A 15497-nucleotide genomic window follows, 5' to 3' on the forward strand; every position below is an offset into this window, starting at 1 on the left:
TCAAATGGGTCTTATATTAAGGAACGGAGGAGTATTATATATATGGATGCTCGTGTTTCATATATCCCCCGTAAGCATCAAGTTTGGAACACAGCTTGTCTTCTCCATTTTCCTACACATGGCCTCCTCCTTTATACCTAAACCTAACCCCCTCTTTATTTATTCCTTTATTTCTGACTCTCCATTAGTATCCCCACATTCTTTATTACTATTTCCTCCCGTGTTATTTTGGTCGGTCGTGTCACCAATATCTCTTTCAATTTCTGCCTTCCTCCACCATTTACTGCCTCTTTATCACCATTACTTTTTATGAATTCTTTTTCGTGACCTTAATTATTTCCCTGGCTTCTGCATCCTGCTTATTTCTGAGGACATCAATAAAACGAAAATAATGTTAAAGAATAACACTGGCCCAGAAATGGGTAAGGGTAAATACCATCATCATCATATTTTAAAATCGGGGCAGGATGTCCTCGCGTAGTCCCACACCATATATATGGGCACACTTCAGGACTCTACCTTTTGCTCTGCCACTATGCATCTATATATGTATCCTTCCATCCAAGGGAATGACCAAAATAATTAGAAACATTAAGGGAATGTGAGGCCTGCATTGAAGCCAAAGGGTGCGTGTGAAGCTTCCAATAAAACAACATGGATGTGAGACTCATCACAACAAAATTTAGGTGAATATGTATATGTGGGTGGTAAAAAAGCCAATAGTGGTGGTGTGGGGTTTTACTTCAGCTCCAGACTTGCAGCCAAATGGCGGGATCATATAATTGCATCTTCCTGTAAATGGAGTTTAAAAAGTAATACTCCTTTAGTCCTTAATATAAGATCTAATTAACTATTTTGAGTAGATTAAAAATATTAGTTAAGTTGCTTAATATGATATGCTCTCTCTAAAACGCTCTAAACATTTTTCCTAACTCTCTCCCTTCGCCCTTACTTGATTATTTGTTGAAAAATATTGATAGAGTTAATTTGAAAAAAAAAAACAGTAAACACATGAAATAGATCTTACATATAGGAACAACATCAACTTTCTAATTACGTCATATATTAAAGATCAGAAGAGTATTAGTTTTCTAATTGAAAACATTAAAAGGCGGCAAGAGAGAGGGGAAAAAAAAACATTGCAGGTATGGACACGAGATTTCTCCTTCTGTATTCGTTAGTATCTGTCTCGCTCACTGTGTTTATTTCATAAATATGAACACCAGAATTTCACAAAAGATTCTTACAAAGCGAAAGAAAAACACATGAGCATAATTCACGCGTCGACGTTCTTTCTTATTTATAGAATTGATAATAATAATAATAATAATAATAATAATAATAATAATAATAATAATAATAATAATATAAAATAGCGTGCTAAATGTAGCTATGTATACAAGAAAAGGAATAATAGAAGCCTCGCACTCTTGCAAGTGGGCAGGGGTAGATTCCATCAGAAACATGCATGTGTGGGGGAAAGAATCATTTAAGGAAAAAAAGTGAGAATTTGAATTTTATGATTGACAGACATACACACCATTCTGTTGGGTGCAATTGCTCATGGGAGGAGCAATCTAAATAGAGGTAATTCCAGAGCCCATCACTCACAAATCTAAACCATTCAAATCAACTGGATGGTCAATATTATTTTACTTTTATATTTTCAACCTCTTATTACTTTGATACGTGCAAAAAAAAATGAATTTATTATTTAAATATTTTAAATATAAATATTCAAAACTAATATAAACAATCCAAAACTCACATGCAAGGATCAGCACTGAGATGATCATCCAAACCCTTTTCAACATAATATGTCATTCGGTTTCTTATATTAAGTGTTTATAAGCAAATTCATGTAAAACGAGACAAAATTATTCTTACATATTTTATAAATCATGAAGACAATAATATGTAAGGCAGTTAGTAAATATGAGTAATTCTTTTAATAAAGAATCTTTTTTGACCAGAGATTCTAATAAAAAATCAAAATCTTAATTCAAAATTAACTCTTTTCGCTGGTACGTAACTCTCCCCCGCTGGTTTAGGAATAAGCATTGAACCTACACCATCGCTCTTGGTTCTGCGTGCCTGGGCCCAAAAACCGTCTTTCTTGGTTTCTTGCTTTCCACAGTTCCGAAATTACAACAATACCCACGATGAGAATGATGCGTTTTATGGAAATTCCGGATTTCAAATTTCAAGGTTTTCTTGACATTTTTTCCTTTTTCTTTTTAATATAATTTTCCTCCCACAAATCTCCATCTCCTCCCGCATCACTACAATATAAATTTGATAACCAAATGACCCTTTTTGCTTTTCCGAGGAACGCCACGCTTCCAAGTCCAAACCTCCTCTTTCTCTTCACCCTCTCCAATCAAGTAATGCAAAACTAACCTACTGGACTGGATCTCCTCCTTCATCAGAAAACTATCAAAGCATGAAACCTGGGATTCTATCGTAAACACTCATTCTGATCATTATTCTCTGCAAAACTCAATACTCTTGAGTCTTCATTCTGGTAAGTGCCTTCTTGTCCACGCCCACTTATTTCTTAATTTGCTTGATCTGTCTTGTTTTTTAGTTTCCTGTGGCTGGCTATCGCTCCCTCATTGCTTACCAATTGATTCATCCTTCTCAAAACTCTCCGGCATCACCCTCAGATTAGCAATGTCGTTGACCCGCGGCATAAAATGTTTCTTTGTTGTTTTGTTCCGTATCACTGCCTTGCCCGTATATCAAGTCCTGCTTTCTCTGTTATGTTTTTTTCCCTGTTCTTCCCATGTCGTCGAATCTCTCGGATTTGACGGTTCTTGTTTTGTTTTCGACACCCAGTGCAAGACAGTGAAGCATATTTGAGGAATCTGATTCCGGGTCCAGTTAGATTGATTTGTTTTCATTAGTTTCTCCAAGCTCGCTTCTTTTTCTGTCTGGCCTTCCATAAACCAGTTGATCTGCATATTCTTGTTTTGTTTGATGGTCTTTCTCTGAAAGACAGAATAGTCAGAAAAGGCGCACCTTTAGAAAAGATGTGATGGAGATCTCTCATTCACTTTGAGATGATTACTAAGCATGAACACAGATAAAGAATCCCAAATCTTTTTACTTGTTTAATTCTTCATCACTCTGTCATCCCCTCTGTAAAGCCCCATGCTTGAGCTCCTAAGCAATCATTCTTGGAAGGAAGAAAAGGATGAACCTGGCCTTTTCTCTGATTCTCTCTCTTGTATATTATATCCACAAGGTCTCCTTTCTTTTATTTTTCTTCCGCCTACGGTCTGGACTCAGAAGCTGTCTCCATTTCCCCTACAATTTGGCCTTTTATATTGCCATTGAAAACTGCTCAGCACTATTTTAAAGCATTTTTAACGATCACTTCTCATACCCAACAAGAATTTTTTGACTTCTGTGGAGACTTTCTGTAGTTGATATTAAAATTAATTATTGGAATCACCTTCGCCCGAAATGGCATTTTCTAATCGGCGATTGTTGTTTGTTATGTTGTCGTCTTTAGTGATCGGGAGCGCATCAACAATGAGAACAGAGCCGAGAAAAATATCCAAGGTATGCACCCCACAATATTCTTCTCCGGCGAGATATTATCATTTCGGCGATCTACGATCTCTCCCTGATGCCAATATTTTCTTCATTTTCAATTTGTGTTACATTTCAGGCTTCCTGGACGAAATTATTGGCGAGGAAGTGGCTGAACAGAAAAAACGGAGCTCACAAATTTCGGTCAGATTTCTCTGCGTTAGGTAGCTACAGTTTGGCTTCTGATTTTGTAACTGTTTTTTCCCTTTCGGGATTATTAAGAAGTTAGAAGCTGAAAGTTCTTGTTGCTACCGCTGGCTGCAGGAACCAAGAGCGAAAGAAGGAAAAGCTGCTCGGACCAAGACAGCTACGACGTCGTAAGGAACAGTCTCTCCTTCTCAGGTAATTAACCGGCCAACACTTCAGATACCTTACGTTTACGTACGAGTGTGATGGGTCCGAGCCGTTGGATACTCGGATGGACGGCCTGACTGATATGTGATAAGACGTAGAACAAAAGGCGGTGACTTTGGGGGAGGATTGGGTGACTCCATGCCCGAAACTGAAATTCTCCGGGGGGCCCCAAGGGACTTGCCACGTGGATCGTCGTTTTCCTGGAACCCAATTAGTCTATGATCTCTGTTTTTAGTTTCAGCAGCTAGCAACCCACGCGAGAGTCTGTAGGCTATAGGCTTAGCTATAATAAATATTCGTGCTTTATATTTTCCCTCAATTATTGATTTGAGGTTTTCTTTCTACAGAGAGATTTTTGGTGGAATCTACGGACGGAGCCAGACCTTCCACGCATGAGGAGGCACCACCTGTCCAGGATACGTTTGACCTCAAGTAAACACTCAACATCCCTTAGAAATTGGTTAGTGAAGTACGTAAAACTATTGAACGAGACTGTTAATGTTGACTTGGGAAAAATGGAAAATTGTGTAGGATGTTCGCCGGGACATGGAACCTAGGAGGGACGTCGCCGAACGACAACCTCAACTTGATGGAATGGCTCAAGTCTCCTTCGCCGGCAGACATCTACGTTATTGGGTATTTTCTCAGTTCTCAAAACTCCAAGATCCTGCTTTCACTTTCAAGTTTCAGCCATAATAAAAAAAACTCTTAAGGGCAAACCCTGATCACAATTGAATAGGCTAATGGTTTCGCCGTAGTCTTCAGTTGGTTGCATTATTGAATGACCAAGATCCACTCAGAGAGATCAGAAGTCAGAACTGCGTCTTCTTATCCTCTCATTTACTTCCTTTTATTTTTATTTTTCCAGTTAAGAGTGCAGTAGTACTGTAGTACGCTGTGCATTCACTGCCGTTAACGGTACTGTGGTACTGTCACACACAACACGCTTCATCAACGTGCACTCACCCTTTAGCTTTTAAGAGCAAGACCTCCCCGAATAGGGAGGGACCTAGCTAGCTCCATGTACGAAGATTTATGTGTTTATGTACTATATATATGTCGTTTTTAGGCAGTAAAAAAGAATCACATTTGATAACTACATTACAGTTCATCGTATAAAAAAATTACACTTTCTTAAACTCGGTTGGGTTCTGCAAATCTGCAGTGGTTAAAAGTAATGTCTGTTTTCAGGTTCCAGGAAATCGTGCCTCTGAACGCAGGGAACGTGCTTGGCCCCGAGGACAGTGGCCCAGCAGCCAAATGGCTTTCCCTTATTCGTCAAGCCTTGAACACTGAACGGTCTGAGGAAGACCTCGATCACGATCACGACCGCGAGGATTCTCACTCTCGTCCCCAGAATTACAATGACGAGGCCACCAATCAGCAAGGAAGCCAAAAGCCGAGGTTCAGTTTCTCGGACTACCTTACCTTAGAGGACGAACTGGGCACTGAAGAATTTGCCAAATTGTCTGGTGACAAGTCAAATGCAAATTTTAGCGGTGAGAACTCTCCCGCTTTGCCTTCTACAAGGGGGAGACATTGCGGCAGTCCACATCATCAAGGACGCTATTGCCTAGCAGCAAGCAAACAAATGGTCGGTATCTTCTTGTGCGTGTGGGTTCGTTCGGACCTCTGCAGACACCTTTCCAATTTGAAGGTGTCCTGCGTTGGTAGAGGCATCATGGGCTATCTGGGAAACAAGGTTAATTGTTTGGACCTATGTTGTCTGGTTCCCCAATTGATTCCAGAGCCACATGTAATTACTAATCACTCACACTTGCCTTTTCTTAATTACAGGGCTCTATATCAATTAGCATGACGTTATACCAAACGTCCTTTTGTTTCGTATGCACCCACTTAACCTCGGGAGAGAAAGACGGTGATGAGGTGCGGAGAAACTTTGACGTCTCCGAAATTTTGAAGAGAACTAAATTTTCCCACTCTTTCAATTCTACGGATCTTCGACTCCCTCCTGAGACCATCTTGCAACACGAGTAAGTCTTTTTTTGGTCAATTCAAACTTGAAACAGTTCACTGATCACCTTGGTTATAATTTCTGACCGGGCCTTTTTCCTTCGTTTTTGGCACGTGCAGCAATATTGTTTGGCTTGGGGATTTGAATTATCGGTTAGCTTCTGGTTCCGAGGACACATGTGAGCTACTAGAGAAGAACGATTGGCTGGCACTTCTAGAGAAGGATCAGGTAATTAACTAACATTTGTTACTTAATCCTTTCGGAGCTTAACATGTTTTTGGTTCTTTTCTGACGTTGGATTGGCCGTGATTGGCAGCTAAGGATAGAGCAGAGAGCTGGTCGTGTATTTGAAGGTTGGAATGAAGGGACGATATCTTTCGCCCCTACTTACAAATACTTGGCCAATTCCGATCGCTATGTCGTCCATTCCTCCAAGTCCAAGGAAAAACGTCGTACTCCTGCTTGGTAAGGTTACAGCATTCCCTTACAATAAATACTGTATATGCTTTTACCTTCTTTTAATTGGGTGGCCAATATATTCATAGTTCGTACTGTATTACTGTTTCTCTTGCGTGGTTCTGTCTTCTAAATGAACCGTGCCAGTGGAGGCAAGGCATCTTCAATAACATTGTGGTCACGATATTGAAAATAGAGCCATTTGCATTTGTTTAAAAAGTGATGATTGATGATATGTCTCTGCCTGTGTTTAATTCCCAATTAGTCAACCATAAGCGGGGTCATTAATAAACAGAGTACCGTGTCAATGTTATCATTAGCAACGAGATTCCTCGTATTATCCAATGTGGTTTAAGACTGTGCATCACCTGCCAACTCGAAGATTAAAAATACTAAATCTCTCATTGTTTCCAATAAAAAATCACATGCAACAACTCCATCTCAAAATTTAAAATTTTGTTTCAGGTGCGACAGAATCCTATGGAAAGGAGAAGGCCTAAAGCAGGCGTGGTATGTGCGAGGAGAGTCAAAATTCTCAGACCACAGACCAGTATATTCACTCTTCTCAGTTAAAGTAGACTTAACAACGAGCAAGAAGATAATTCCAAATGCTGCTTCAGCCCTGTCATCGACTTGCCCGGCCAAGGCCAAGGTTCAGGCAGAGGAACAGCTCATGTTGCTGACACGGTTACCTAGTTGAATAGACAAAGCAACCTTGGCTCTGACTTTGATTGACACCTGACAAGGTTTATAACACAGCGCTTGGGAAGAAGGCCAAGGGTTCAGGGATTGGCCGGCGTGGGTGTGTTCCTCACTTTTACTTGGAACATGCAAGCCTTGGCGTGACTCCTTTGTGGCAACCCACCCAATAAAAAGTTTTGATAAGTGAGTATATAGCAATTTGTACATAATTTGAGAGATTTGAGGTGACAATGATTAGAAGGTGTTGGGTGTAGCAGAGGAGTAACTCAGAAGCAAAACAAGAAGACAGGACAGTGGAGAGTCGGAGAAAGAGGTGCCTGCTTCTGCGGGAGGGCATTTTTGTCATGCGTGTTCTTTTTTGTTTATTTAATGTTTTTCCATTTTTAAATATTGGGTATGGGTATTCATTTGAATCTGGCCTTTGGGATGTTATATATATATATATTGATGTGAAAGCTGGTTAGATTTTAGGGTTTAGCCCAGCTTTTGCTTGCCGGAATGATGATTTCCATTCTTTCCGATTCAAAGATGAAGGGAATGACATGTAAGCCATTTTGTCTGTTTTTGTGATCATCATTCAAAATTTCAACGCACAAAATTTTGCTCTGTGACGAATCTGAGGCGAGCAAGCTTAGGCATCTGTGATTGTTTAATTTGGTGAGATAAATGAATCGCCATCTAATCTGAACTATAGTTGTTGTCTTTTCATTTTCAGATGATAAATATGTGACGATGGTAATCTAAAGCTGAACAAGTTGGACCCACGTTATTAAATCAGCATAAAAATGACAAGTAACCATTAAAGACAAGTTTGGCTAATTGCAATCCGCATTCCGCAGGTTGGTTGTTCGGTTGTGTTTTGTTTATTCGTTAAACGCTGAGCCAATTTCGTCGTCTCCAGAAACAACCTCATTCAAAGATACCAAATTTTACGAGCAATATTAATGTATTTACGTGTTTCAACTTTTATCTTCTTTTTTTTTGGCTTTTATATAGACTTTCTGATTTACGTTTTTTTTTTCCCGCCAAACTGATTTATTTGTTGATGACAAACTTAGAATTATTAAAAAAAAACTATTTAACATACCACCAATATCAATATAGAGTAGAAAGTTTATAGTGAGCTACGCTAGGTTTTTTTTTTTTTTTGACCCGAAGAGCTTCGCTGGTTATAACTTATAACATATCATGACTAGAATGTAATGGGCTGCTTACGGGATACAGTGCTGATTTGAAAGTGGCACCAGTTACAGGGTGCATATTTGAGGGGGTATGACCTTTAGCCGCCCCTGTCAACCAATCGTCGTTTGCCACGTTGCCGGAAGGAGCCCACATGATTTCGTAGCGTGAAAGCTGGTTAGATGAGGCAGCCGCACATGGTGATCCTGCCCTGACCCCCCACCTCAACCAATGCCGCCCGAATTAACTCTTTCATCAAGACACGTGTACGGTTCCGATGACGCCTCCCTCCATGCCCTTCTGCACTCGGCCATCTTCTCACTTTCCCCTCGTCGACATATTCCTCCCCATCTGACTTCACCCAACTTGCTAGATCTTGCCGCTGACCCCGTCCGTACTTTAGCCGGCGTTTTTTTCCGGTCATTCTCCGATGGGCATATTTTTAAGTCTGGGTTGATCGTGTGGCTGTGAGGGTATGTATCTAGAGATCCTTCATTTCTTGTCCTTGGAGGTCTAGTTAGGGTTTCCTACTCCATTGACTGCCGCTGCTTTTCTTTGCTCACTAGCAAATAAGGGGTGACCAATAAAATAGGCATCCAAGGGCCATTATAGTGTTGCTGTTTTTCCGCCTCTTCATTCAGAGCAAAAACATGCCAGTCCCACTTTGGGGGTCGTGATTTCCTTTTGCCTGACCTGACTGGAAATATTGATTTCACATGTTGATTGCAATGAAAAAAAACAGCACATGCAACCATGCAAAGTTTTTGCATTTTAGTTCACTTCAAAGTAACTTTCTTTTTTCGTCCGCTCCTTCACAAGCAAGTTGTTGAGTTGAAGGGGAGGGGATATTGCTTCTCACTGACTTAAACTGCTGCTTCCAACTCAGTGAGAAGTTTGTTAATGACAAGTTTGTTAAAAAAAGACCAATATATCAAGAATCGTCTCATTAGCCATAAACTTTCGGAGAACAAGGGAGATGGTATGTTTACGGAACTTGTTATTTCAAGTTAACGCCTCGAAATGTTTCTCTTTTAATGTCCAAAATTTGAGATTTTCAAATTTTCTGTTGCATATTTTTTTGTCCACTTTCAGCTACAACCAGACTTTTGTGTAAGAGGAAAATGTAAACAAGGATAATATACTTACGATAGGCATGCTTATCTACATGCATTTTTCGTTGCTCAAGAGCATGAGGGACACTATAGGGAACGGACAATGTGTAATGGACATTTATATTTGCCCCGGCCAACGTGTGCTTCATCTTAATTTTTAGTTGTGATCCAATGGTGATGCTTTATTTAAACCACCTTTATCCATTGGGGTAGGGGATGTCAAGGGTTCTCAGTATCCCTTTCTAATTCGTCTAAAGCTGAAGGAGAAATCAGAAAGCATCGCAGTGGATAAGAAATTTTCAGAAAGTCTTCCTTATAAGAACAGTATGCCTCCGTTTAAAGAATTGTGACTTCTATAGATATAGTATCAGCTGTTGAACTGTGTTTAAAAGTCTTTATAGAATGGCCCTCACTCAATTAGCTGAGGTGAAGTAACAAGTAGAATCAGAGAGAAGCAAGTTTGAAGAACAAGCATCTTACCTTGACTTGCTTTTGGATTTGTTGAAAGAAAGAGAGATGGGATCCTCAATTTGTTTGTATATGAAGCTGAATAAAGTCGCAGTGGAGAATAAGTACCTACTTGTTTTACTTGCTTAGAATGACGACCTCTTGGACTTGTCTGAGGCACTAATGTTTTCTAAATTCAGGATATCCCTTAAGCAGTTTTCATAATTAGGCATATGCACTATGAGTTTCTAATCACACTTGGATTAGTTCAAGGTGGCTTTTCATAGATAATATTACCATCATTAATGATGGGGTTTCTTGCAATATTTGTTCTTTTCCATGGTTTTTAACTGCAGGGGATCACTTGGACTCTCGTTATTTTATCCATATGTTTTTTTTTTTTTTTGCAGTGTACATATATAATTGACAATTTTCCAATTTGAAATTACTTGGCGAGGGTGACTCTCTAATGGCCTTTTTTTTTTCCCCCCTTTGCGGTCTTTTCATGATCAGGAATCTTGGTTGGCAAAAACTGCTGGGAGTGTAAATGATGGTGACATGACGTACGACAATTCCTCTAGAATGGAGTCCAAGCGTTTTCATCAGTGGTTCATGGATAGCCCTGAAGTGGATCTGTTTCCACGAAAGAAACAAGCAATAGAGGTTTCAAGCAGTAATTTGTTATCAGGAATGTATAGCACCAATAACCATTCATGGGGAAATTCCTCAAGGTTACACTCATTCAATGGTCATTTTTCCGAACAATTATATGAACCAGAAGCTTCAGCAAGGGCTTTGAGTTGTGAAAACAGGAATATTTCACCTCTTAATGCTGATAAATTGACTGTGGGACAAAAGGATAACATGGAACCCTTTGGGAGCAATTCCTCATTCATAACCCAGACAATTGATGATCATGGATCAGGTATAAATTATGGTGGAATTAGAAAAGTTAAAATCAGTGAGGTGAAGGATTCTGAGAATGTCATGTCTGTTCCTTCAGGTCATACCTATGATATGGGAGTGAACAACACTGTGTCAAATGCACATGTGCACAGGGGGGGTGATTATCCCACATCAACAAGTCTCGCTTGCGACAAAGGGGATGACAATGTTGTCTCCGTGGATGATGATTATGGCAGGGCATACAACAATTTCATTTCAATATGTCAGTCTTATAGTAAGGAAGATGGTGGCTTATCTGTTGGTCAAACCTACAAGGAGACCCGTAATACAATATCAATGGGCCAGGCATTCAGCAAGGAGGATGGTAATATGCTAGCTATTTCTCAAGCATATAACAAGCCAGAGGACAATTCTATTTCTAGACAAAGCATATTTAACAAGGGGGAGGATGGCACCATGCCAATGAATCATGCCTACCACCAGGATAGAAATAACAAGTTATCGATTGCTTACTCTTATAACAATGGAGAAAGCACAATTATATCCTTTGGTGGCTGTGATGATGATGATGGTCATGTTAGTATAACTCCATCCGGCAGACTCATTTCCAACTATGAACTGTTGATGGGCCAACCACCTGTACAGAGTTCAGAAGCCGTGAATGAGAGAGAGTTGATTGTTTCTAATCCTGGCTCCTCCCTGACATCTGCTTCTGTAACTGGAAACGTTTCCCACACAAAAGAGGAATCTAAAATATCTAAGAAATTTCCTTCAAATAACTTCCCTTCTAATGTCAGAAGTCTGCTGTCCACTGGCATGCTGGATGGAGTCCCTGTGAAGTACATGGCCTGGTCTCGGGAGGTAAATCTTAGTACTCATGAGTTCATCTTTCACAGTAGCTTATCTTTGATTCATGTCTGGTTCTTCCTATGCTTGTTAAAAGGAACTCCGTGGTGTCATAAAAGGGTCTGGGTATTTATGCAGCTGCCAGTCTTGTAATTATTCCAAGGTAAGCTTGTTAACTAAAGATCATAAAGGGGTAGCCCTCTTTGAGCCAAATTTCCACCTCAAACCTATTTTATGTTTCCTCAGGTTATTAATGCATATGAGTTTGAGCGTCATGCTGGCCGCAAGACAAAGCACCCCAATAATCACATTTACTTTGAAAATGGGAAAACTATATATGGGATTGTTCAGGAGCTCAGGAGCACTCCACAAAATATGTTGTTTGATGTTATCCAGACAATAACTGGTTCACCAATCAATCAGAAATCCTTCCGCATTTGGAAAGGTGGCGTAATTTCTCTGTTACAATAGTGTTGCAGATTGATTTTTTATTCGATCTTTATCATTTTGTTGGTGTGAAACGGTTCGTCTCTGTCTTCTTCCTCCTCACTTGGATCTTTCTTTATCATCTACAGAATCCTTTCTAGCTGCAACGCGTGAACTTCAACGCATATATGGAAAAGATGAAATGAAGCACCTTTCATAAAGGTGCACCATTTGACCTGTTAGGTAGGAGGAACATTATTTTGTGCGTAGGAGTCATCATTTGGATATAACTTTTGTTGACTGGTTATCAAACCTAACCCCAACTGTTTGAATCTCCGTTTTGAGGACAAGCTATCCTTCTTGGTGATATGCAAGACAACCTTGCAAACAGGACAACGTAGTTATCTTTCATTGATGTATCATGACGATATTGAGTTGGTAAATTTTATGAAGAGAAGCTGATTCAATATTTTTTGTATTACTAATGGAACAAAAGATTTATTAAATGCTTTCACTCTTGTATCAAATGAAGTTTGTTGTATTTTTCTCAAAGGTCTTGCATTTTGTCTGTTGCTATATATATAATATACATTAGCTATTTTTGGAAGGGGTATTCTCTACTTTAATAAGCCGCATTCTTGATCCAAGCTCTATTTGCCGTCCAATAGATGTTAATTTGCTAGCTTCTTGTGGCGCTTTATAAACCTTGTTAACCTTTTCTTATTGTCCTAACGTAAAGGAATGAAGAAAATAATAGGAAATTTGACATTATTAATTTGTATGGTGCGAACTGAATGTTTAATGGTGATAAAGAAGTCCCTTGCTACATAAGTCCGACCACCTTGTGAAACATCATGCTGCTAGGAAGTAATAATTGACATCCAATTCTGCATCTATGTAATGTACATATTCGAGGCTGAGCTATTTTCTTTGTGATTTATCTTCCTGCCTTATTATAACAACTTGTTACAGTATAAACCTCCACTCACAGTACATGGTGATTGAAAGATCAAATAATTGGATGCCTACAAACTGTTATCGTGGTCATAGGCATTTGATGGGGGCATTGTAACTGAATGCTTTCAAATCTAACTAGTTATTGGTATGCTTTCTTCACACTTGTTCATCCCGCGCAATGGTTCCTTGGCCAGAATTAGTGATAATGATGACCTCATTATCATCATTGTCCTTTCTGTTGCTGCCTCCGTCTGCAATTAGCTTAGTTGGTGATAAGATCTCTTTAGCAGTTGGTGTTGACAGGTCATAATCTTTGCTTTTACCCCACACCACAAGGTACAGGCCGAAAACAATGACGAAGGCACCTATCACCCTGTAAAATTGATTAGACCTCTTTAGTTTATGTTTTTTGCTTGCTAATCATGTGATTAGCTTGGTCTATGATTTTCATAATTACCTTCCAAGGTACATTTGCTCAAACAGAATGAATGAGCCCATGACAGCTACAATTACCATGCACAAGGGACTAAATGCTGTCACAAAGACGGGGCCTCTTGTTTTCATCACTAGTCCTTGGATATAGTAAGTCAGCCCTGAGCAGACTATGCCCTGCATGCATATGTTTATATTGTGAGAATAGAGTGGAGAAATTTAATTTTGCATTTCCCTACAATTTTGCTTGTACATTTTGCAAATGTTATGGTTTTAAAATCTAAGCTTTCTTACTATTAACACAGCTGTGTAACCTTGAAACTTAGGAGAGGAAGACATAAGGTGGTAATATTCAGGTGGCTCCACGGCAGCTAAATCATTTGGATGCCAGTTTTAGTGTTGCTAGTTGACCTGTACTTTTACGGTCAGTACAGGAGCTGGTTTTGTTGCCTTTCCTAATAGGAACTTTCTTTTGGGCGTTGAGTGGCAGGAAATTTTACGGTCAGCACAGGAGGTGGTTATGATGTCTTCCTAGGTAGGAATTTTCCTTTGGGCGTAGGGTGGTGGAGTGTGTGAAACTTTGAAGGTAATGAACACATGGTGATGTGTTTTTCTTGTATTTTCATGAGTCTGGTTATATGGCCTTACACTGTAGACAGCAGCCAGCAATTTCGTATCCCAATGCAGTGACCAAACTGAAGGATTTCTCCTTTCCATAACCAGGCCCACCGCGGCACCTTCAGCTGTTCCCAACAAGCATATCCATGCTGTGAGGGAGAGCTCAGCAGGGTAGGTTTCAAGGGTAATGGCCTAGAGAAACGGAGATGAAAGTCTGAGGAATCAAAAAATATTATTTGGAATACTTTACATAAATTCCGGAGAATAACTCACTTGGAGAATCATGAAACAAGACCAACAAAAGCAACCCGTGGTGATCATCACGGATCCTTTTATTACATGTTGAAGATTTGATCCACCACTTCGTTGGTTGTGGGTATTTGTACGGTGTGCCTCAAAAATTTCAAGCACCGGGCCTCTCATCAATGTCATGACCATGGCTCCAGCAACTGTTGCTACAGTTCCTGCCACCTTTGCATGGCTGCGTATGCTTCTTAATTTTATCTTCTCAAGCCTGCCAAGTAGAGAAATAGTTTGGGAAGATAGCATGAATCATTTAGGAGTAGGAGATTTATACCTGATTAAACTTGCCCCCAAATCTGAGATACTCCTGACAAAGAGGTGACACTCGGAAGTGTTTAGTTACCTTAGAATCCAAGCCATCAAGAAGGTAATGGCAGGGACCATATTGCTCATTGCTGAGGCAAAAGTTGCTGTTGTGTACTTCATTCCCAAAAAATATAAATTCTGGTCAATAACTGGCCTGCCAATAAGAAAATTAGACTGTAGTTTTGTCACTGTTTTCCATGCAATGGAGAATGTGTTTAGCTATGCAGGTAATTACTCTAGAATGCTTAGCGCCACAATCTTCGTGAAGATTGAAATTGTCATCTTGGGCCTCGCTTTCCTGTTAAGACAACGAAGCACATCACCACTTTATTTTATCTCACACACACAGACAGAGGGGGCAGGGGGAAGAGAGAGAGAGAGAGAGACTTGTCTAGAATCACTGCGAAAGGGGTGATGATGACAAAGGCAATAGCATGTCGATAGACCACAAATACGTAGTTGCTCATCCCCTTGTTCAGTGCAGCCTTAGATAGAACGTCCATACCTGCAAATCCAAACTGCAAGAACACAACTGCTAGGAATGGCTTCACTCTTTCAAACTGACGTTTTTGCAGGATCCCCATCTTGTATGTCCCTATGCCCTCTAACCTTACCGTGTTTCTTGAGTCCCAAGAATGAAGTTGCATACCTCGGGGGGCTCGTGCTTATATAGGCTGCAAGGCATTTACTATATGCTACGCATCATTGCTCAAGGGTAATAGCTACGTATGTATAGAAACTTAATTATTTAACGAAATCAAATGGGTGAAAAGCAGTCGTCAGAGCAGCCATCCTAAGAGCTTTGTAAAAGGTCGGTGTCTACTTCCAATTATTACCATATTTTGCATAGTTGAATGCATCTCTTGGTGGAGTAGCTTTTA

The 15497-nt window shown here is 39.9% G+C and overlaps 3 protein-coding genes across 6 annotated transcripts; 2 read left to right on the top strand and 1 right to left on the bottom strand.

The window, feature by feature from the left end:
• Window positions 1-2355: 2355 nt before the first annotated feature.
• On the top strand, window positions 2356-7668 carry LOC114717298 (type I inositol polyphosphate 5-phosphatase 8). Its single transcript, XM_028902405.1, has 11 exons — window positions 2356-2524; window positions 3518-3567; window positions 3677-3761; window positions 3862-3939; window positions 4299-4383; window positions 4483-4587; window positions 5143-5653; window positions 5749-5945; window positions 6046-6154; window positions 6243-6391; window positions 6848-7668. The coding sequence occupies exons 2-11, from the start codon at window positions 3538-3540 to the stop codon at window positions 7080-7082; spliced, it is 1584 nt and encodes a 527-aa protein (XP_028758238.1). The 5' UTR covers window positions 2356-2524; window positions 3518-3537; the 3' UTR covers window positions 7083-7668.
• Window positions 7669-8576: 908 nt separating this feature from the next.
• Window positions 8577-12607, top strand: LOC114717268 (uncharacterized). 4 transcript variants are annotated; one of them, XM_028902365.1, is made up of 6 exons: window positions 8577-8736; window positions 9083-9269; window positions 10336-11589; window positions 11672-11737; window positions 11821-12019; window positions 12150-12607. In XM_028902365.1, exons 2-6 carry the CDS (start codon window positions 9240-9242, stop codon window positions 12218-12220), a joined length of 1620 nt encoding a protein of 539 aa, XP_028758198.1. In that variant the 5' UTR covers window positions 8577-8736; window positions 9083-9239; the 3' UTR covers window positions 12221-12607. The 4 variants fall into 4 exon arrangements, with proteins under 4 accessions (XP_028758198.1, XP_028758201.1, XP_028758199.1 ...); XM_028902368.1 differs by lacking the exon at window positions 8577-8736 and having other exon boundaries at window positions 8752-9269; window positions 10336-10747; window positions 10826-11589; XM_028902366.1 differs by lacking the exon at window positions 8577-8736 and having other exon boundaries at window positions 8752-9242.
• Window positions 12608-12898: 291 nt separating this feature from the next.
• Window positions 12899-15294, bottom strand: LOC114717270 (WAT1-related protein At2g37460). Its single transcript, XM_028902369.1, has 7 exons — window positions 15004-15294; window positions 14852-14914; window positions 14654-14770; window positions 14281-14521; window positions 14038-14199; window positions 13415-13566; window positions 12899-13330 (listed from the first exon to the last, which is right to left on the bottom strand). Exons 1-7 carry the CDS (start codon window positions 15261-15263, stop codon window positions 13114-13116), a joined length of 1212 nt encoding a protein of 403 aa, XP_028758202.1. The 5' UTR covers window positions 15264-15294; the 3' UTR covers window positions 12899-13113.
• Window positions 15295-15497: the final 203 nt, after the last annotated feature.

The sequence above is a fragment of the Neltuma alba genome, unplaced genomic scaffold, assembly GCF_004799145.2.
Source record: "Neltuma alba isolate B1F8T4 unplaced genomic scaffold, ASM479914v2 tig00011729_pilon, whole genome shotgun sequence".
NCBI lineage: Eukaryota > Viridiplantae > Streptophyta > Magnoliopsida > Fabales > Fabaceae > Neltuma > Neltuma alba.